Genomic DNA, 21659 nt, shown 5'->3' with positions numbered 1-21659 from the left:
GAGCGCTCGACTTCCATGGGGTGGAGCTGGCCCAACGGCCCTTCGTGCTGAAGAAGGCCACTCTCAAAGATACGACTAAAATGTGCTACTCTGCTGTCTTTGCTGTCCGGACCAGAGATGAGTACGCTCGATTTTCCCAAGGTTTCTACCTCGAGCATATCCGTCGTCCATTTGTGTTGAACTGCCAGACTTTGGATAGGAGGATCGTTAGATACCACAGAGGAAGAGTTGGCAGTTACATTGGTAGAGTTCTCGTTGGTAGACATAGTTTACGGTTCACAGCACACAGTATATTGTTGTTATCAATCTAAACACACCATAGATGGGAACTCCCATCTATATAGTATAACTCCCAATCTCACGTGGCTGGCTAGCATTCTACCCAATGTAGCCACCTCCATATCAATACAGCTAAGTCCCAAAGCCGCCGCGTCAACAGTTCAAAATGTCTACCAGCGAGAACTCTTCAATGCAAGTGCCAACTCTTCCTCTGAGGTATCCAACGATCCTCCTATCCAGAGTCTGGTAGTTCAATAATATTCCTTTTCTCTTCAGGCTACATTGAAGGCATGTTACGAAGGGTATTTGCGAAAGGAGTAAACGAAACTTTCATTGTTTATTCGATTCTATCAGAACACAATAGATATAGTTATTCTGAATAATCTACACTATCCGTTAAGGGATATGATTAAGGACTTAGTGGGATCAGGCCCTTACATTAAACAAGCGTAACTTCAATTGTTATTCATGCTTCTACATCGACTTTTATTGTAACCTCGTAAGCCATACAAATATTAATAAAAACAGAGTAATATTACTAACAATTACTTTAAACTAAATATTATAAATATAATTTCGTTATTGCTGACTAATTTAATAATTATGTGTCTGATTAGTACATGTAAGCTGACTAACACCTTTAAAAAGGCGGAGTGCACATCACTGACAAGAGTCATTGATTATTATTATGTTCTATTTTCGTGTCTCGTTGAGGCCATAGGTCAGAGACATTACTAAAGTACATATACATGTATAGTCTTTCAATAATAACGGAGTCATTTCAATCTCAATTGTCAATAGTGTCCCTTAGTTGTACCGCATTAGTCTTACTCCCCCCTAGGGCCCGGGAAACAATTATCCGAGGAGATTAAAAACCGGGCGCTCCTCAACTTTATTTTTTGGAATTGACGTTGTGCACTAGCGGGTTAATCCACTTTTTAGGCGACCACGTTTGACGAGTTGTGCAACGCCGCGATTCAGGAGATTGGCCGCATGATGGCGACGGCCTTATGTGAAATTGGGCCAGCTATTCCAAGTCTATCCTTCTCACCTTAGGCCTCACCCAGGGTTTTACCCAGGTCCTTGAGCGGCTGCTGCCCCTAAGAGCCATTGAGAGGTTGAAGGTTACTTGAGATACGCTATTTCAATGAGTCAGTTAAATACGGTAAAAAAATAAAAAATCAAAAAAGAGAAATAGTAATAAAATTTTACTGTAATTTTAATTAATAATTGCTGTAAAAATCAAATTAAGATTAAATGTTATTAAAAATTGAATATTAAAATTATAAATAAATAAATACCGGTATGTTAACCGATCGTACGGCTTTTTCGGACCTCGCCTGTCCAACAGGCTTGTTAGAAGGACGCTCCCGAATGGTGCCCCGAATGCTCCACGGTTTCAATTCCCTTCCATAAAGAGTGTTTCCTCCTATAAGGATGGAGGACCTTGAGGCGCAACCGACCGCCGATTCCCATGGGCGATCCTTATGTGCCCATGTAGCCATGCCTCGCAAGTCGGCTCATAGTACCGACGATTTCCGAGAGCCATAGTACGTTCAAAGGCCCACGACGTGAACGCCTCGATTACCGCTTATCGCGGCCTTTGGGCCCCTTGCTGGTACACCCCGGCGGAAGGCCCGGGCCCAGTACAGAAGCTAGGGTTAGAATTGGCTTCTGAGTCTACCCCCGGGAGAACCCTGAGTAGATCTACGAGAGAGTCAGGAGCAGCAACGAGTTTGGTAAGCCTGCCACCACCATTCCACGACGAGCTAAAGACCACATAGACTTAAAAATAGATAATTCAATTCAATTCAACCGGTATTTTAATAGTAAATAATAATAATAATCTATTCGCGCCATGTTGTGGCCGAGGCCAGGACACTAAAATATTTGTACATATGATCTTTCCAAATACAAAAAAAAATCGTTCCAAATCAATTGGGTCCCATTACTGTACCGCATTTGCGTCGTGAGGATTGGTTAACCCCGAGGATCCAGTTCTCCTAGGAGATTAAAAACCGGGCATCCTTCAACTCTGTGATTGACGGAGTGCACTAGCTGGTCAGTCCTTTCTTGGGCGACAGCCCTCTTTGAGGTATTGGGTAATTCTTTTATGTTCTTCTTTCGTGCCGGGACGTGATGGAGTGTTTCCAAATGGCCACACTCGCGAAAGATCTGGGCCCCTTTCACATGGAAACCGGCGAAACCAGTCGCCTATTAGCGCGTGTCCTGAACGAAATTGAACCAGCCGGCTCAGTACGTAGCAACAGCTACCCAATAAGTACTTGGCCAGCTGCAAAGCACGCAGCTTGATGGCGCATTTTGTTGACGCAACTTGATTGAGCCATTTCCCTGTGACCGCTCGGTCGGCGTCCTCCTGCCATTGCTGGAGAGCCGCCTGGCGGATTTGGCTCCGCAGCGACTGGTGGGCCTCACGGTTTGCGGAGCCCACCCTGTCTTGGTCTGTCTTCTCATCCCACGGCGGGGGTCGCCGCGGTATGTCCGGCCAAGGATCTATCGCGTCGAGTCCAAGCTCTTTACCACCCACTTTACCGGCGATTTGGGTGGGTGGCAGTAGGCTCTCCCTAGCTGACTTAGGGGGTTGTCAGCTGCCATGCGATAAATGATTCTAGCAGCTTTGAGCTGCCTCAGTTGCGTCTGCCTATGCTCAATAGGCATGATCCACTCTCAATGTGTAAAACCAGCTGTGGCGTGGAACGGACTGCGCCTATGATCCGTCGCACCGCTCTGTTCTCAAGTGTTTATAGCTCTTTCCTCTGAGCACCGTTACAGGCGTCGCTCCAGATTTCAAAGCCCTACTCCATTACTGAGCGACCGCAACTCATGTAGAGCTGTCGCATACTCGAGCCGGGGACTCCGCGGAAGCATCCGCCTAATCGCCACATTTGGCCCAAAGTCTGCTCCGCCTTCGGTCATGCGTTCTATGTGCGGTCCGAACTTAAGCTTTCGGTCTAGCCAGATGCCCAATAGTTTGACCTCTTCAGAGGCCTGGCATTCGCTTCCGTCTGGTAGACGGCGGGCCCCTTCCGGTGCCTTCTGCGTTTGGGTAAAGTGCATAAAACCAAGCTTTTTCCTCATAGTCGAGGGCCGTGTAATTGCACTTAGCTCAATCATCACAGACCTTGAGTGTGCTAGTAAGTGTCTCGGCATTGTGCTTTGGGTCCTTGCCTTAGACATACACTGTGACATCGTCAATGAACCCCACGGCCTGTTCCTTCATTTGCTTTACCTCACGGTACAGATGACTCGTATACAGTAAGAAGGGTAATGGAGAGATAGGTGACCCTTGCGGGATTTCAGTACTTACTGGCTGACTTTGGTCTCGTTTCCCATACGCTATTAAAGTGGTGCGGCGCTCACTTAGAAAGTGATACACCCAACTTATAGCAGCCACTGGCACGTCAATGGCCCCGTGTTGCTTCATCAAGGTTTCTTTTTGGACATTATCGAAGGCTCTCTTAATGTCGATCATCATGGCTGACGTGAGGTTTGGCCAACAATGACATATTGGACCAGCTTGAGGACGGCGTCAGTTGCCGCGTATCGGTTCCATCCTTTAAACTAGTTCGACGGCACATGGCTGTCGGACCAACCGCTTGTGGATAACCTTTCTAGCACCTTTCCCATAGTGTTCAGCATCGCGATGGGCCGATAGACCCGGACCTCAGAATAGTCAGGTTTGCCTGGCTTGGGAAGCACGACGGTGTTGCAGTATCTCCAGCACCTTGATTGGTAGCCGAAGCAGATGCACTCTTTGAAGAGCTGTCTCAAGTCAGTTCTGAATTTGTCTACTTCCCAGGTCGTCTGTATCGCCCGGACAGGTATCCTGTCCGGACCAGGGGCCTTGAATATCTCCTTTCGCGATTCCACAGGCCCCAAGACTGAGCGATGGACCGTCCACTCTTGCAAGTAGTGATCCGAGAGCTGTTCTTGTTCGATGCGCGTTAAGTACCGGTGGATGATGCGACTAGTCAGCGTCGTGCTAGCCCATAGATGGTCAATCACTGACTGGTCTCCTCGCTTAAACGTCGCAACACCCGGATTGCTCATCAACACCATTCCGAGGTCCGTCATCCACTCAATTAGCTCTTCTTCTTCTTCTCTCTGGTCGCGGACAGCCCGTGTGTCCGGCTCCCAAGATCGATGGTGGGTATCAAAGTTGCCTGCCATGATCGCTCGGCGCCCTGTGCGGAGCCTCGTCCATGTTCCCATGCGCCGTAACGCGCCTCCTTCGTCGTCTGTCGGCTGATAATAAACATTTATCAAAAGCATCTCGTCAAGCGTCACCATCACAACATCTCCCTCGCACACCTCGGGCACCACCTCGACGCTGTGAATGTGTGCGAATTTCTTTCTGATGTACGTCACTGCTCGCCATGCCTTGCCCTCCGCCACTTGAACGCGGTAGGCGGCTCAGGTCGGGTGCTCGTACTCTCCCCTCTGCGCCTCCTGAAGAAGAGTACCACTTCCGCAGTAGACGTTTCCAGGCTTCTCCATGGCGATCGGATAGCGACCACAGTTCAATTGATGCATACAGAAGTCGGAAGGAATCACAGTCTTCATTGATGCGATTCTTCCGTCTCTGTTTCACTCTCTATAGGGGATTGGCCCTCACCCTCACCCTGGGCCTCGCCCTGGTCCTTGGGCTCCTGCCCCCCCCCCTTCCCCCCCTGATGTTCCTTTTGGCCACTGGTGGCCGTGTCCTCCTGGCTAGGAGACGGTCGCTCCCTCGGGGCATGGATGCGATCATGGACACAAATGTGATGGCGCTTGAAGTAGGCATAATTCTCGGCAGTTTTGAAGAATACCTTGGCTGTTCGTTGCACTGCGTTTTGAGTCGCTGTTGAAGGTCATATTGACGGGATCACTGGCCAACTTAACGGTTTTATTCTTCAATTTCCTCACGGAGTTGTTCCATCGTGAGCTTGGTGGGGACTCGTGGGACGACTGCCAAGAACCACGGCGAAACGTCCATTTGCTTGAATCGATCCTTGCAGACCTCAAGACCCTTCTCGAGGTCACTCTCCTTGGCACCTTCGACCACGTGGATCTTCAGGTTGTTGTTCCCCGTTCGAGTGGCTGCTTTAGCGACAATCGCCTTAGCTGCCGTGTCAGTGATGGTAATCACTTCCTTGGCTCGAGGGGGTCTCTGTTCTCGACGACTCGGTCTCTTTCCTCAAATAGCTGAAGATATATTGCTCTTGAGGTAGCTCTAGGCTTGTTGGTCATTTTCGGCGTTAGCTGCGGGCAGGGGCATCAGGGCGACTCGTCCCTCACTGGGCTTTGCTTCTCTAAAGTTAGCGCCTTGGCTAGGGCTCTGTTATCGCTTCACTTCCTATTCTTACTGACACAATCTCGATTCGCGCTATCCTAATTTCAACGTACAATTGCATCTTGTGCCACTTTAGCCAAAGTGGTAACATCACTACTACGGCTCGGAAGGTCAAATTTAGCTCTTCATTACACAGATTCACTAGCTGAATTAAACCGAGAAGAAGCTGTCAGCATGAGACGTTTCCAAGGGAGATTCCGTCGCCAATGCTAGAAGAATCGTCCAGGAACGAGCCGCCACACCCCTAATGGGATATTGGTATCAGCGGACTTTTAATCTATTACATTGTATTATAAGTCAAGAAGGCTGTTGGTAGTCTACTGAAGATATTTACCTTATGCCTGAGTATTTGCTATAGTTTCTTTCAAGCCTCTTGTACTGATACTGGTACCGGACTTAAATTAGTCCTCCATCTCCCTAAGCAACGGACTTCGATCAAGAGTTGTATTATTACACAGGGATGTACTATTGTAGTCTCTTTTGTCACGGCAGATGGTGCTCTATTTGTACGAGAGCATATGATAACTGACGGCGTCTGTAAGTGCCTGGTAAGCCTTCGGTCACATAGCACAAGTTTTTAACATCGTTGCCTTTAGTGCAGTGTCAGGTATTCAAATTTTCAATCGAGAGTTGGTAACTATTCAATTGAAATAGTCATCATTTGTACTATAAATGCGAGCCGTGGTCACCTTTCTTATGCTTTTTAATGTATTTACCTGGTTATATCAGAATAGCTCGCGCTGAATGAATGGAGAAGCATTATAGTCAATTTAATTTCATTTTGCACTAACCATGGTACCAGCGAGGACAAAAGTTAAGAAAAGATTTTGGCTATGCACGGTCCTATTACCAACAGCTGCTGAAGATAACCTTCGAACATATACCAGGGATTCACCACTACCGGATGGGATCGCGGTTTGAGCAGACTAAAGAATCAACTAGATGTGAGCTGATAAAGACGTTCCTACTAATATTATCGAAGCATATATGGGAGCCTTGATAACTTCCATCCGATATGTCTTTCGCAAGGCTTATATGTAGATACGGTCCCAGCCGCACGTTGCGGCTCAGGATGGGTCCTTGGCGCGCGGCTGTAACCAACACGTACATACTTACGAGGACCGGGAACCGTTACAACCATACCACCAAATGTTCGACATTGAGAGCAATGAGCAACGGAGCTAAAGAATGCCGGGCTGCTTTGATAGTCGTGGACGTACAGGAGGACTTCCTTCCACCTCACGGATCGCTAGCCGTGCCCAATGGCAGGCGAGTTATCCCCGTGCTCAACCGGCTGTTGGAACTCGACAGCTGGGCAGTCACAGTTGGCACCATGGACTTTCATCCGGACAACCACTGCTCGTTTGCTGCGAATTGTTCTGCTGAGGGGACACCAGCGGTACGGCCGTTTGACACGGTAACGTTCAAAAACCCCGAAAGCCCTGAGCAGTCGACCCAGCAGACGGTATGGCCAAAGCACTGCGTCCAGGGCACGCATGGTGCGGAAGTTCCTGACACTCTGAACAAGCGCAAAATGGACGCGTGGGTGCACAAAGGCGAGCAGTGTGACCGGGAGTTTTATTCCGGGTTCGAAGACGTCTGGGGCAGCGCCAAGACTGACCTCGACAAAATCCTGCGCGCTGCGGGAGTCACTGACGTATACATTGGAGGCCTCGCGCTCGATTTCTGTGTTTACCATACCGCAGTCGATGCGGTGAAGTACGGCTATGCGACAAAGGTCATCTCTGACGCGACGTATGCCGTCCGCGAGAGCGCTACTGGCGCGACAATGGAGAAGCTGGAGAGTGCGGGTGTGTCGATTGTCGATAGCTCTTCCATCATCAACAGCCATCACTAGTTTTGCTGACCCCCGTTTTGCTTCCTAGTTTTTGGTGGATACTCGTTTATGGCTTTTCCCTAGGTTTATTGGATCCAGTTACGGCTTTCCCTAGTTTCGACTTAGTGAATGTACATGACTTGTTAACGGTATCCTTAGTTGAATTCGGTTCTATTGTAATCCTTCATGGCTTTTACTCCACTTTGTACCATGACGGTCTTCAATCTCTCCGCGAAGCGGAGCTACGGGAGCTCGAGAGCTAGCCCTCGAATAACCACAATCTGCTCCGCACATTCCACGCATATCCCGTGGGTTCTTTCCGTCTTCCCAGGATGAGCCAGGTAGCCATATACCATTTGTTAAGTTGTTAAAAATGGATTATCTCTATTAATTCGGCCAGCTCACCTACGGTTCTAGCAAAAAATCATTGGAGTACCAGGCGATAGTATTATGCGCTTGTCGCTAATAATTAATGGTTCTAGGTCACTATTCCGCTAATTGATGGTGGGTAGGTAATTTGGTAAATAATACCGTAATTGAGGATGCTAGGTAATCGGTCACTAACACCGCTAATGGGGTGCTAAGTAATCGAACACTAATACCGCCAATTGATGCCGCTAGGAACTACTAATGATAGAGAATAGAATAGTATGAATATGGGTAAATAAATAAAATGCTTTACATCCCTCGGAAGGCGTTTTTGCTGGCCTTTCGACGGCCCTCGTGCCGCTGCCTCTTTCGACCGCTGTCCACGTTGTCTTCCGCAGGCTTGACAGCCTTCTGCTTCTTGTCCTTGGTGGACTTGGGCACAAACGACATTTCGACCTCGCCCTGGGCAGTCTTCCTGACAGTGGCCCTATGCCGCTCTTCTAGCTCCTCCTTGGTCGAACTCTCCTTCACCTGATCGCCAAATGTCTCTCCGCCTACCTGGACCTTTGACCGCACAGCAGTCATAGCTGGCACCTGCTTCTGTTTGACCTCCAACTGCCTCTGTCGGCGCGCTTCCTGGGCGGCCCTGCGCTCCACCAGCTTCTTCCTTCGCTCGCTCGCCTCCTCATCTAAGCTCTCCGGCTCCGATTCAGACTCTTCCGACGAAGAGGACGAAGACTCTGCGCTCTCGTTCTCTAGATCAACGGCAGTAAGCTGCGACTTGTAATCGCCTGCCTCAGCCTTCTCAGTAGACTGAGTAGGCTTGATAAGACGGTACTCGCGGCTCGTCTCGTCGATAGCAAACTCTGGGTTCTCAAAGACCGCCTTGAATCGGTCGTCAGCAATGATCTCAGCTGCGCTCTTCTTGTCCCGAGCAAGCTCCGAAACCAGACCCTGGTTGAGAGCAGCCTTCTTGGAGACAGCCCCGCTGGTTCGGATTCGCGACTCGCGCTCCTTTTCAATGCGCTTCTTGATCTCGCGCTCTCGGTCCTCGCGGTACGCGTATGGGTTCGCAATGCTTCGCGCCTTATCGTACAGATCAGCATCAATGAAGTAACCGTGCATCGCGCTGACCACGAGGTTAGTACCGATCTTGTCTTCCAGATTGAGCTGCTGGAGTTCACGCCTCGTGACGAACTTGAGGTTCTGATACACAGCCCCCTGCCCAGAAGACTCCTCCATCTCCTCCGTGATGTTATCCAGGTAATGGCACCACTTCGGGGCCGGCGCAATTGACGGCAAGAAGTACATGTGCATCGGCTGGCCTTCGTTGGCTAGCATGATCATGCCACTGTCTGGAACAAGAGCCACGTCGTTGATGTCTACGGATGGCTGGCAAGAAGCATAGGGGTCGCCGTTGGCGGCATCCCAGATCTTGACAATCTTCTTATCCGCCGACAGAATCTTGTTAGGAGCTCCCTGAGTGTCTATCCACCGGATGCTGTGCACAGGGAACCCGTAGCCCTGGTCCTTGCGAAGCAGAGGCGCTGGGGATCGGAGGTCATACAGAAGCGTCTCGCCTTCGTGGGTGCCCACAGCAAACGACAGTGCATCTCCTGGCTTGTACGACACAGCTGTAATGCCTCCTCCAATGCCACCGTTTCCAGAAGAAGAGATCTGCGCAGCTCTTCTCCGGGCTCTCGGGTCCCAGAACTCTACAGTGCCGTCCTCCATGCCGCAGGAGACAAGCCCATGACATGAATTGATGTCCAGACAGTTAGCTCCCTCGCTTGCGAGCTCAAATGGGGCCATGAAGCGCCCCTGGTCGATATTGAGCCGGTATAGCTCGCTACTCGACGCAGCAATGTACATATCACAGTTCTGCGAGTTATAACTCAAAGCACGCCCTTCCTTGGGGATCCGCGACCGCGTGTGGATGCCTCCCTGGGCGTGGAATTCAACAACTCGGTTGCTCTGGAGGTGCACCGACTTGGTCCAGTCGTCTGAGATGAGCACGAAATCAATGTTCTCAGCATCAGTGTGCCGCTCAAACTTCTTCGACAGGTGCTGAAAGTCGTAGACGTGGATCTGGGGCTTATACACACCGGTCGCCATGCAGAACTGGCCATCTCGAGTCACTTTTATGCGGTTCGAGGCCTCTCGGAACTCAAACTCCTGGATCACCTCGATCCGGTTGGCATACTCAGCGTCCTGCTTAAGAGACCGCTTCCTCTTTCGAGCAAGCCAGTCTGGAATCACCCGCGACGCATTCGTGCCGGCTACTTGGTACACAGATACATCAGTACCCGAAGTCGACTTCAGAACCATCTCGTTCTTCTATGCCTATTTCTATGCTTTTTGGTAGTTGGTGATTTGATTTGATCTGCGATAAGAAAAAAAAAATTTCGGAGTGAAAAGTTTCAGCCGCGCCACACATTAACTATCCGTCGACCTCTCCAAACCTTTGTAATTGTAGCCTTTTGGTGAGTTGTAATTCGTTAATATTTTATATTTTTATAACCTCATTTGCCCTAACGAGTTTGCTTTGGTTAATTGGGGGGACCAGTCCCCCCAAGCCCCCCTGGGGCTCCGCTATGCGGAGGTTTTTCCCGACCTTCAGCGAAGCTGTAACAAAATTTTGTAACACTGTTGTTACCACTTGCAACATTAGCAAAATATCCGTAACAAACTGTCGTAACATCCGCCTACAATTCTCGTAACACCAACTACCAGATAAATTGTCGCAACACAAACCAAAAATTTTATTTCCTATTACGGTAACTAGTTACTGTATTTTTAATATCTGATCAACTGGATCCAGCCCTCCATGAGTACTGCTTCAATTGACTTGGGGGCCAGCCCCCAAACCCCCGTAGCTCCGCTTCGCGGAGAATCATTAATTTTCGCATGATACCCTGTACTTATTGGAATTGAAGCTTAGTAATAGGTGGATATATTAGGAAGCATCTCTAACACTATCAGCATCAGTTGTTCGTTTGAGACGAACGAGTTGAAAATGATTAACATGGAGGTAACTGGTAATTCATGGCCGATTGATTTTCCGAAATATGGCTCTATTCATAAGATGGAATAACAGTTATATAAACAATAGTTGCCTGGCTAATACTTCTTGATTGAGCCGGAGACTTCATAGACTGAGTAATACTACCCGGCAGTTTCCCGGAGTCGTGTACGACTTACGCTCTCAAAAATACCTGCTGTGCTATTGTACCTAGGTAGTACTACGAACACAACATTAGACCTGATCTCTGAAGAAACTGTCTGGTATACCATGTTCGGCCCATTAACTTGGTATATTCACTTAGACGGTGATTATGGCTATACAGAAGGAAACCATGCACGTAGTACTATAGTACAACATAGTACAGTACCAGCGGTATTACCAGAGTGGAAAGTGATATCCCAAACTAGCCGCAAGTAAACAATGCCCAAGTCAATTGAAGTACAGGATATTAATGAAAGGACCAGTCCCCCCAAGCTCGCGGAGGTTCATTGGCCACTACAGAAACCTCCGCGAAGCGGAGCTACGGGGGTTTGGGGGCTGGCCCCCAAGTCAATCGAAGCAGCTGGTATATAACGCGGAGTTACAGGAGATATAACAGGCAAGAGTCAGTCGCTCTGCTAACATGGAATACTGATCATTCCACAATCCTCTAGAATAGTATGCAGCACACTATACGGGCCCAGTTGGCTATCGTACTACAGTACCGGGTCAAGCGGGTCTAGCTATGCACCACCTATCACATTCTACATTCACATTTATTATGCATAATGCAACACTACACCACACCACCCCCTGGGGCGCGCCACAAGAGCCTCACCCACTACAACTGCCGTATAACCAGAGTACTACCAGTAGAATAAACCGGGGAAAATCCAACCAAATGAACACAGTTTATTAATAGACATATGCCCCCAGCTTATTAGATTTTATTTCTTTGATCGATTCCCGGGGGCCGGGTGGACGGGTAAGCGGGGGCGCGGCGGAGAAAGGCCGGCTCGGGAGCAGCGGCTTCCGCCGCCTTCGCCGCTTCGGAGGCGGCGCTCTGCGGCACAAGCCTGCGCGGCGCGCGCACCAGCCCTCAGGGCAAGGGTTTGTCCCCACATCATACCGCGTGCGCAGGCAAAGCGGCGGTAGCCGCATGGGAGGTGGCGCTCCGAAACAGGCAGGAAAAGGGAGGGGATAACGCGCGGCTCCGCGGCGGGAAAAAAAGGGCTGACCTGCGGCGCCTCCTTTTCTCTTTCTCTCTTCCATTCTGTTCTTCTTCTTTTTCCATTTCGTGTCTGAATTCGAAAAGGAAAGCAGTGAATTCGCAGGTGGATGCTCGTAGTTCATCTGTGTTAATTGACATTGAGACCTCCGTTATTGGTTCTGTGTAATTGGCGAGCCCATTATTAGTTCGCGTTCCATTTAAAGGCCCTCTCGAGAGAGTATTATAAGGGAAGTATGCCACCAGCCGCCAGCGAGAACAAGGCGCCGGAGCAAGAGGCTCCTTCCGTCAAGACCGAGAAGACCGTCTCCACTGTGCCTCAGGACGAGGAGCAGGCGTTGGACAGCCCATCAGTCGCTGCCGCCGCGGCAGAAGCGGCGGCAGCCGCCGTCCTGGGAGAAGACGCCGCGGGCGCAGGCGAGGGGGAAGTCTCCGCACCACTTGCGGCGCCGGCCGACGAAGAGTCAGGTGATGTCGCGGGCGCAGGCGACGAAGCCGCCGCATCTGATGTGGCTGAGGAAGACGCCGCAGGGTCTGAGGCTCGTGCGGCCGATGAAGATGACGACGAAGACGAAGACAACGACGAAGAAGAGGAAGACGACAAAAAGGAAGAGGAAGACAAGAAGGAGGACGACGACGATGAGCGAAGACCGTCAATTGCCAACCTGCTGAGCGCGTCGAAGGAAGTTGACGCCAAGGGGCGCAAGCAGCCGCCTATCCCCCCTCCCTTCTCCTACGGTTACTACCCACCGCCTCCTCCCCAGGGCGACGGCATAAGCCTACCGCCTCCGCCACCGCCGCCAATTCCAATGCCATCTGCTGAAGGCGAGGAGGAGGAAGACGAAGAAGGAGGCAAGAAGAAGGAAGGCGACGGCGACGGCAAGGGCGAAAAGGGCAAGAAAGTTCTTCCACCGCCACCACCACCACCGCCATCGTCCAAGGCTAACCTGACTGCGCAGCAGCAGCACCAGCAGTTGCAGCAGCAATACCAGTACCAGATTTACCAGTACTACCAGCAGCAGTACCCGGCCTACGCTGACGCGCTCGTACAGTACTACCAGCAGATGTACTCCAACATGGGCCCACAGCAGGCGGCCGCCGCAGCTGCTGCGGCAGCTGCGGCTGCTGCCAACCCGTACCAGTACAACCAGAACTACTACTATCCGGGCTACGGCGGTTCGTCATCCTCGGGCGAGGGAGGCTCTAACAACGGCGGTGGGTACAACTACGAAGCCGCAGCCGCAGCAGCCGCGGCTGCCGCCGCTGCGGCTGCGGCTGCGGGGCTTAAGCACGGGCGCGACGACGACGACAAGAAGCGCCCGGCCAAGAAGCGCAAGAGCGATGCCGCGGGCGATGCCGGCGGGTCGGCGTCTGCGGCGCGAGGCCCCGTCTCGACCGAGCGGCCGTACGCGTGCGGCATTGAGGGGTGCCACTGGTCGTTTGCACGGCTCAGCGACCAGCGACGACACCTGCGGTCACACCAGAAGCCGACGTTCCACTGCCCGTACTGGGAGACGGATCCGACGTGCCACCGCAACGGCGGCGCGTTCAACCGACTGGACGTGCTGAAGCGGCACCTGCGGCTCGTACACTACGTTCAGTTTAAGCAGAGCGACAGCGGCTGGTGTCGCGTGTGCCAGAAAATGTTCCCTTCGCCGAAGCACTTTGTCGACCATTGCGAGAAGTGTGCCCAGGCGGCGCGTCCTGCTGAGTGGAAGGTTGAGTCTGGCGACATGACCGAGGCTGGCGGCAACAAGCGGAACCATCTCACTGTGACGGACGGGCGATTCGGCGACGAGCCGACCATGATGGCCATGCAGAAGAAGAAGAAGGGTTCGGAAGAGGAAGAGGGCGAGAAGTCTTCGGACGGCGAGTCAAAGGACGGTAAGGAGCAGTCGGCAGAGGGAGAGCCGCAGCCTGGCTCGTCGGCCTCGCCGGCCGAAAAGCGGGTTGTCGTTGGCCATACGAGCGACGTGCGAGGCGATAAGGAGAAGCCTCGTGGTAGAACTAACAAGCAGACACTGTCACAGAGTATACAAGCCGGACACCATGTCAGCGCTGAGTAACTTATTAAGTCTTATTTAACTATTTTATTTTGTCCCATTGCAATTGTATAATTACTTCAATTGGTTGTACGTTTTCATTTCTCGACGATCGTTAGTTGTGATTGGTTGTGCATATTCATTTCTCTTTCATGGATTTATCAATAGTTGGCTGTAGATATTCATTTCTCTCTCCTGGATTTAGCTCTATTTGATTTAACTGTTTGTACCGTACTGTTAGTTGATTGTGCATATTGTCTCCTATTACATAACGCACTTACTGTTAGTTGTAAGATTTAATTGACAAAACTTCATCTCAGGGGATCATATGGGAAGCCTGTTATGATATTAACGTATTATTATCAGTAAAATAGATTCAGATAAGATGACAAAAAAAATAGATATAGCAATTGATATAGCAATTGGTTACACATGGGATCGCGTTGCTCCGCTACAGTATAGCGCCAGAGGACGAGACTTGGGTATACAAAGATGCTACATATGTATGCTATATAAAGCAACAGCTTAAGAGTACATGAAAGACGACAAAGACGCTACATATGTAGGATAAAAGCATATGTTTGAGAGTACAGGAGGACGACATATGCTACACTGTACTCTATACAAAATAGACTAAAAGCATGAGGACGCGTAATAAGCCAGTTGTCGTTGACAACCGTTACCTGTAAGTCAAGACATTGTCAAACTAGACACTTGCGTGCATTCGCTCTTCGGTACCTCACGCTGTGCTGCCAAGAGCCGCAAATCAATACGTAGTCTTCATCGAGGCGATACATCGGATCGATCCGATTTTCCGTGCAGCCGAGATCTCGCAGTACAACCGCCCTCGCCTGTTTCAAGGAGCTGCGTATTGCTATTGCAGTTAACGTATTGCTACGAGGGCCAAGTATTGTACCGTGCTTTGTATGCAGTACACTGCCAGGTTGTCCAGTAGAACAGTACACATATGTAGCTTACCTGTCTTTTGCAGGACGCGTAGGGGTTGCATGTACCGTGGATGCGTTAACCAGGGTTGACTGAGCTTTTGCGGCACGGTACAGAGAAGGGCTCCGAAGGTACGGTACTCCCGCGCCATGTTGAGATAATATGAATTTTTATTATTAAATATTTTGATTTTGCCCCGTTTAGGCCATGCGATGAGACACTGTTTCACAGCCGGGGAACGAAAAATAAACATTGATATTTACTATCATATATTACACATCAGCTGTAACAAAGCTGGGTTTCGTTACAAGATTGCAAGCTTCCGGTCAAGGCGCATACGGTCGACAGGTACTTTAATTTGGGGCGATTCTTTGCATATATTGCGGACAACCCTGGTCTCCTGTCGCCGATATGCACGTGAGGGCAGCTTTTGATTGAGATGGATCTGCCGTCCAGCCATTGTGTAATATCGCAACAATATTTCAGCCAATTGTTGCTAAATAGTTTTGGTAACTTTGTATGGATTTTGGAATAACAACCATACAACAGATACGAAGAGATAACTGGCTCTCGGCCCATAGGTCATGTGCTTGGCTGTAGATGTTTTTATTGTTACACATTCCAGCTCTTTCCAGCCGTTGGTGGAATCTCATCGTCACCAGATGTATCTGCATTCCTCAGACAGGGGCCTGTGCGGGCAGCTAGGCACTTGCATAGCGGTAGTACGGGTGGGATAGATCACTCTCAGTGAAAATCTGGGGAGGGGGAGGCGCCCTGGTCCTTACACCTGTCTTATCCCTTGCCTCCTGGCGATGGAACATCCACCTGCTATCGTGCGTCGAGATGCAGTAAGCAACCCAGGAATTTGGTATTGCCGGGTACACAGAAGGAGGAAGGTGTAAATAATTCACGCCCTCGATCGCTTCCCCGATATACACATATGCGATGCATTATATATACAGCATGTCACCCTCCTGCAACCAATTATTCGATTTTCCCCTATCCAACGTATAAACAAACCAATTTAACGAAATTCCAGGCTAAACAATTTATATTCTCTGATCTATTTATTTGATACCACTATTCCTCAAAAAGAACCCACAAAATATAAGAATGAGAGAATACCAGGTGGTAGTGCTAGGCGCTGGAGGAGTGGGCAAGTCCTCAGTCACAGTCCAGTACGTGCAAAATCAATTCACCGAGACCTACGACCCAACAATTGAAGACTCATATCGAAAGAATACTTGGGTAGACGGTAGATCGTGCACACTGGAGATTCTCGACACCGCGGGCGTCGAACAGTTCACCGCCATGCGCGAACTCTACATCAAAAATGGCGAGGGATTCATCTTCGTCTATAGTGTTGCGAATGAAGACTCACTGCTTGAATTGCTGGAGCTGCGAGAGCAGGTGTTGCGCATCAAAGACTCGTCTTCCGTGCCAATGGTGCTGGTAGCCAACAAGTGCGATCTCGAGTCAGAACGCGTCATTTCGCCCGAGCGAGGAGTCGAAGTCGCCGAATCCTGGGGCAAGATGCCTTTTTACGAGACCTCGGCCAAGTACCGATCCAATATTGACGAAGTGTTCACTGACCTCGTGCGGCAAATCATGCGCCGCGACTCTGCGTATGGCTCCCCAAGCCTGTCTCCCGAAGATGCGAGCCGCCTGAGCCATCATTCAAAGCGTAATAGCGGTTCAAGCCGCAAAGGCAAATTCTGGCGACACCTTTCCGAGTCTTCTACCTTCTCATCTCATGATCACCAGAACGAGCCGACAACTCCACCGCCAGTGGCTCCAGGTCCTCAATTGGTACACCACACAATTTCCAAGGCTAAGCTGCTGAAAGCGAAGCAGTCGCGTCTACAAATGGCCCGCGACGACAGGGAGTGTACCATTATGTGACCACTACGCTTTATTTTATTTGTTACGACCCTTCATGACCTTTTTAAGTATACTAACCTGACTCACGCTCATCAGCCCTTGAGTAATGATATTACGTATTTATAGGTAAACTCTTCAATTTTGTAGATCTCCATTGTAAAGTAGGATCCACCATTTAAGTATTCAAACACCACACATTAGAGACCTCATGTACCTCCGCCCTAGGCAACGAAGTTTAATCAAGATTATTATTTATGTATTGGTAGCATATATTGCCATCATAGAGAAATGAATTAGCCCATTATCTCCCATAGAGTTAGAAATTAAAGATTTCTGAAGTGATTACCTGTAGAGGATTTTTCACACCCTAACATGGTTTTTCGGTACCGCTCAATTGTCCTTGACCGGGTACAGTATTTTTGCTCCTTTCAGCCTTTTTTATCTTAGCAGGCTTCCTTGTACTCGTCATCAAACAGCAGTCTCGTTACAAGCTTTTCACGTAATACCCTGAGAGGCGCTCAGGATCTTTTATTATTGACGTCTTATGTTGGCAAAGTATAGACACTGTCCCCTCGCGCACCATCTCCGACACTATCAGCATCGCATGCTAAGAAAAACATTTTGATTAGGATCTGATCCTAGCCAAAAATCTATAGTTAATCTTAGTTATAAGGAGCATATAATAAACCGATCACAGGCGTCAAGACGTGTTTTATATATCCAATCGCTTGCTAGTATTATCGATTGAAGTGGGCGCTGGAGGGCTTTACACATACCAATTGAACCCCCCGAACTCTCTGCAGAGAGATACTGGAGGATTTTTGCCAAACACTGCAATTGACCCCTCGAACTCTCCGCGAGGAGTACCGGAGCCTTTAGGGCCGTATGAACTGCAATTGTCCCTCGAACTCTCCGAGGGGGGCACCGGAGGGGCTTTTTTTGAGCGCCCGTGCTCTCCGCGGGGCCTGAGGGGCTGGCCTTCAGGAAAGCGAGAAAGAAGGTGAATTGTACTTTGGTGGTGTAAGCAATTGACTTTCTGAGCTCTCCGCGGAGCGGAGGTAAGGGGGTCTGGGGGGCTGGCCCCCCAGGAACACAAGCAGCAAGGCTGAATAGTCAGTCTAAGCGAAGTCGCAACAATTGAAATATAATTTTATTATTAGATAGGTCGGAGAGGTTACATTCTCCAAATGCCAAAGCCGGTCTCCTCCTGTGAAGGAGCCCGAGCCGTGTTGTTCTGGCCCCTGCTGATATCAAGCGCTCGGCCAAGATAGTTTCTAGTATCCTGTGGTCGGATGACACCGTCGTCCCACAGCCTGGCCGAGCCGTACTTGACCTCAGTCTCGCTCTCGACACGCTCCTGGAGCTCGGCATTGCCAGACTTGGAGCCCACAGACGACATGACCTGCGTCAGCTGCTCAGGGCCCATAACACCGGTCTTGGAGTTTGGCCACGTCCACAGGAATCGCGGCTCGTAGGCTCTGCCGCACATACCGTAGTTACCAGCACCGTAAGAACCACCAATGATGACAGTGTACTTCTCTACGCCGGCGCCAACGACAGCATTGACCAATTTGGCACCGTTCTTAGCAATGCCGCCTCGCTCGGCCTCCGAGCCGACCATGAACCCAGAAATATTCTGCAGGAAGACAAGCGGGATGTTCCTCTGCTTGCACAGCTGGATGAAGTGGGCGCCCTTCAGAGCAGCCTCGCTGAATAGTGGGCCATTGTTGGCCAGAATGCCCACCTTGTGGCCCCAGATCTCAGACCACCCGCACACCAGCGTAGTTCCATAGTTCTTCTTGAACTCGCTCATGCGAGATCCGTCTACAATTCGCGCAATGACTTCACGAACGTCGTAGCCAACCTTGAGGTTGGTCCCGACAATGCCATTGAGCTCCTCAGGGCTATACAGCGGCTCCTCGATCTTCTTCTTCTCAGTGGATGGAGGAAGGGATTGGACACCCAAGTTGCCCACGCACTGTCGAAGAAGGGCAATACCTTCCTCCTCAGAATCTACGGCATAGTCGACGACTCCACTCACGGTGGAGTGCATCTCACCACCACCAAGCTCCTCCGCAGAGACCACCTCACCAGTGGCCGCCTTTACAAGCGGAGGACCCGCCAGGAAGATGTGGCCTGTCTTCTTGACGATAATGGCCTCATCACTCATGGCTGGGACGTAGGCTCCACCGGCGGTACAAGGACCCAGAACCAATGCGAGCTGCGGGATCCCCTGAGAGGACATGCGGCTCTGCTGGAAGAAGATGCGACCAAAGTGGTTGTGGGATGGGAAAACGTCGGCCTGGTGGGGGAGGTTGGCTCCACCGGAGTCTGAGAGGTACAGACAGGGCAAGCGGTTCTCCATGGCAATCTCCTGGGCTCGCAGGTGCTTTCTGACGGTAATTGGGTAATAAGTTCCGCCCTTTACGGTGGAGTCATTGGCGATGATGAGGCATTTGACGCCTCGCACGATACCAATACCGGTGATGATACCTCCGGCCCGGATCTCGTCCTTGCCGTACATCTTGTGTCCAGCAAGCAGAGAAAACTCCATAAAGCTGGTGCCAGGATCAATGAGACGCGCGATTCTGTCTCGGGGCAGAATTTTGTTTCGCGCAAGGTGCTTCTCACGGATCTTGTCCGGGATTTCGCTGGCAATGCGGGTGTGCAGGCTCCCCATTTCGGAGATGAGGGCCTTCATGGAGTTGGACTTTTCGGTGAAATCTGGCGAGGTGGTGTCGACAGTGGTTCGAAGGACTTCGAGTTGTCTCTCAGCGTCGGTCGTCAGCATCCGTCGCATCATGGGCAGGCGGGCAGTGACGAGCTGTCTTCGCACCATGGGGGTGAGTGGGCGCACAATGAATCTCATTTTGCAAATTCTAATGGCTTGATCTAGTCGTTTGATTTGGTATGACCTGCTTGTAATATATCAGGGTTCTTATGGTTTAATCTGGTAAGACCCGTTTATGTCGCGGTTTATAATAATTTAATCTGGAAAACCCCTTTAAATATATCGAGGCTTGTAATGATTTAATCTGATAAACCGAATCCAATGGTAAAATCGTTTAATAGTAATCCTGATTCCAAAGGTTATCGTTTATTATCGTTTATTGTTACTCGTAATTCGATTTAAATATATCGGCAAGGTGGGGCCGTGATCGAAGGCCCGGAGGAACCCCGTGTACCCCACATTCTCCAACTGACCGGCAACATCTCGGTGCATGAATTTTGTCCGAACAATCTCCGCAGGCGTGTAGCATATTTAACCAGGAGAGTCCGTCATCAGCATCTTCTCTTATCTATTCGCATTATCGTTGATTTTTCGATTTTCGAATATATCTTTGATTTTTTTTGCCTTTTGCCTGTTTGGTACCCCGCTGAGACACCAAATTCGAAATTGGTAATTCATTATTTGAATTAATTCGAAATTCGAAATCCAAACTCCAAAATAGCCGAAATTCAAATATAACATGTTCAGATTAACCACACGAGCAATCCGAACCGTCCCCAAGGCTCGTATCCCAGCCGTACGATTCATCTCTTCCACCAGAGCCGAAATCGAAGAGCTGAGAAGCGCTACGCAGGACTTCTGCAAGCGTGAAATTACGCCAGAAGTCGCGGCCAGGACAGACAGCGAAAATGCTTTCCCCAACGAGCTGTGGCCAAAGCTAGGTGAGGCTGGTCTGCTCGGAATCACCGCCAAAGAACAGTACGGTGGCTTGGGCCTGGGCTACCTGGCGCATTCTGTCGTCATGGAGGAGATGTCCAGGGCCTCTGGGTCAATTGCGCTCTCGTATGCAGCTCACTCTCAGCTCTGCGTCAACCAGCTGACCCTCCACTCTACTCCAGAGCAGGGAGAGAAGTTCCTGCCTGATCTCATTTCCGGACAGAAGATCGGAGCCCTAGCCATGTCCGAAGCCGGTGCGGGCTCGGATGTCGTCTCCATGAAGACTACTGCTAAGGCTACTGAGGACGGCTCGGGTTACGTTCTCAACGGCACCAAGCTGTGGATCACCAACGGTCCTGACGCCGATACGTTGGTGGTTTACGCCAAAACCGACCCCCATGCCGGGTCCAAAGGCATTACTGCATTCATTGTGGAAAAGGGCATGCCAGGGTTCTCGTGTTCTCGAAAGCTTGATAAGCTTGGTATGCGAGGCTCCAACACTGGTGAACTTGTATTTGAGAACGTTTTCGTGCCAAAGGAGAATGTTCTGGGCAAGCTCAATGGCGGTGTCTACATTCTCATGAGCGGTCTGGATTACGAGCGACTGGTTCTCGCGGCGGGTCCAGTTGGTATCATGAAGGCGGCTCTCGACGAAACCCTGCCATATGTCCATCAGCGAAAGCAGTTTGGCAAGCCCATTGCCCACAACCAGCTTCTCCAGGGCAAGCTGGCTGACATGTACACTAAGTATGCTGCTTCGCGGGCCTATCTCTACTCTGCTGCTGAGGCTGCAGATGCTGGTGTGAAGGACACCAAGGACTGTGCCGGTGTCATTCTCTACGCCGCCGAGCGGGCCACTGAGGTCTGTCTCGACGCCATTCAGTGCCTTGGTGGCATGGGCTATGTTAACGAGACCGTTCCAGGGCGTTTGCTTCGAGATGCCAAGCTTTACGAGATTGGTGCCGGAACTTCGGAAATTCGACGAATGGTCATCGGCAGAGCTTTCAACAAGGAATACCGGGAGTAGTTTCTATACTTACTATACATACAATGC

The 21659-nt window shown here is 50.3% G+C and overlaps 6 protein-coding genes, 1 non-coding gene and 1 pseudogene across 8 annotated transcripts, besides 1 other annotated feature; 4 read left to right on the top strand and 4 right to left on the bottom strand.

The window, feature by feature from the left end:
* Positions 1-2282: 2282 nt before the first annotated feature.
* Positions 2283-2884: a mobile genetic element.
* On the bottom strand, positions 2342-2884 carry TRVA0_002S05666 (annotated as a pseudogene). The gene has a single exon. A coding segment is annotated over exon 1 (543 nt).
* A 3916-nt stretch (positions 2885-6800) lies between these two features.
* On the top strand, positions 6801-7490 carry PNC1 (nicotinamidase; the record flags this gene model as incomplete). The annotated part of the gene is made up of 1 exon (XM_076682384.1): positions 6801-7490. The coding sequence occupies one exon, from the start codon at positions 6801-6803 to the stop codon at positions 7488-7490; it is 690 nt and encodes a 229-aa protein (XP_076543630.1).
* Positions 7491-8147: 657 nt separating this feature from the next.
* ENP2 (ribosome biosynthesis protein ENP2) lies at positions 8148-10166 on the bottom strand (the record flags this gene model as incomplete). Its single annotated transcript, XM_076682383.1, has 1 exon — positions 8148-10166. One exon carries the CDS (start codon positions 10164-10166, stop codon positions 8148-8150), a length of 2019 nt encoding a protein of 672 aa, XP_076543629.1.
* A 2140-nt stretch (positions 10167-12306) lies between these two features.
* On the top strand, positions 12307-14136 carry TRVA0_002S05600 (uncharacterized protein; the record flags this gene model as incomplete). Its single annotated transcript, XM_076682382.1, has 1 exon — positions 12307-14136. The coding sequence occupies one exon, from the start codon at positions 12307-12309 to the stop codon at positions 14134-14136; it is 1830 nt and encodes a 609-aa protein (XP_076543628.1).
* Positions 14080-14568, bottom strand: TRVA0_002S05578. The gene is made up of 2 exons (XR_013062062.1): positions 14394-14568; positions 14080-14332 (listed from the first exon to the last, which is right to left on the bottom strand). It is a non-coding gene; the product is annotated as an uncharacterized misc_RNA (transcript).
* Positions 14569-16170: 1602 nt separating this feature from the next.
* RSR1 (Ras family GTPase RSR1) lies at positions 16171-16959 on the top strand (the record flags this gene model as incomplete). The annotated part of the gene is made up of 1 exon (XM_076682381.1): positions 16171-16959. The coding sequence occupies one exon, from the start codon at positions 16171-16173 to the stop codon at positions 16957-16959; it is 789 nt and encodes a 262-aa protein (XP_076543627.1).
* Positions 16960-18112: 1153 nt separating this feature from the next.
* TRVA0_002S05534 (uncharacterized protein) lies at positions 18113-19777 on the bottom strand (the record flags this gene model as incomplete). Its single annotated transcript, XM_076682380.1, has 1 exon — positions 18113-19777. The coding sequence occupies one exon, from the start codon at positions 19775-19777 to the stop codon at positions 18113-18115; it is 1665 nt and encodes a 554-aa protein (XP_076543626.1).
* Positions 19778-20408: 631 nt separating this feature from the next.
* On the top strand, positions 20409-21632 carry TRVA0_002S05512 (isovaleryl-CoA dehydrogenase; the record flags this gene model as incomplete). The annotated part of the gene is made up of 1 exon (XM_076682379.1): positions 20409-21632. The coding sequence occupies one exon, from the start codon at positions 20409-20411 to the stop codon at positions 21630-21632; it is 1224 nt and encodes a 407-aa protein (XP_076543625.1).
* Between the last annotated feature and the right edge of the window lie 27 nt (positions 21633-21659).

Source organism: Trichomonascus vanleenenianus, assembly GCF_965637985.1.
Source record: "Trichomonascus vanleenenianus strain CLIB 3782 genome assembly, contig: TRVA0_002S, whole genome shotgun sequence".
NCBI classification, from domain to species: domain Eukaryota; kingdom Fungi; phylum Ascomycota; class Dipodascomycetes; order Dipodascales; family Trichomonascaceae; genus Blastobotrys; species Blastobotrys vanleenenianus.
Note: the sequence above shows the minus strand (reverse complement) of the source record. Positions and strands in the feature narration are given on the sequence as shown.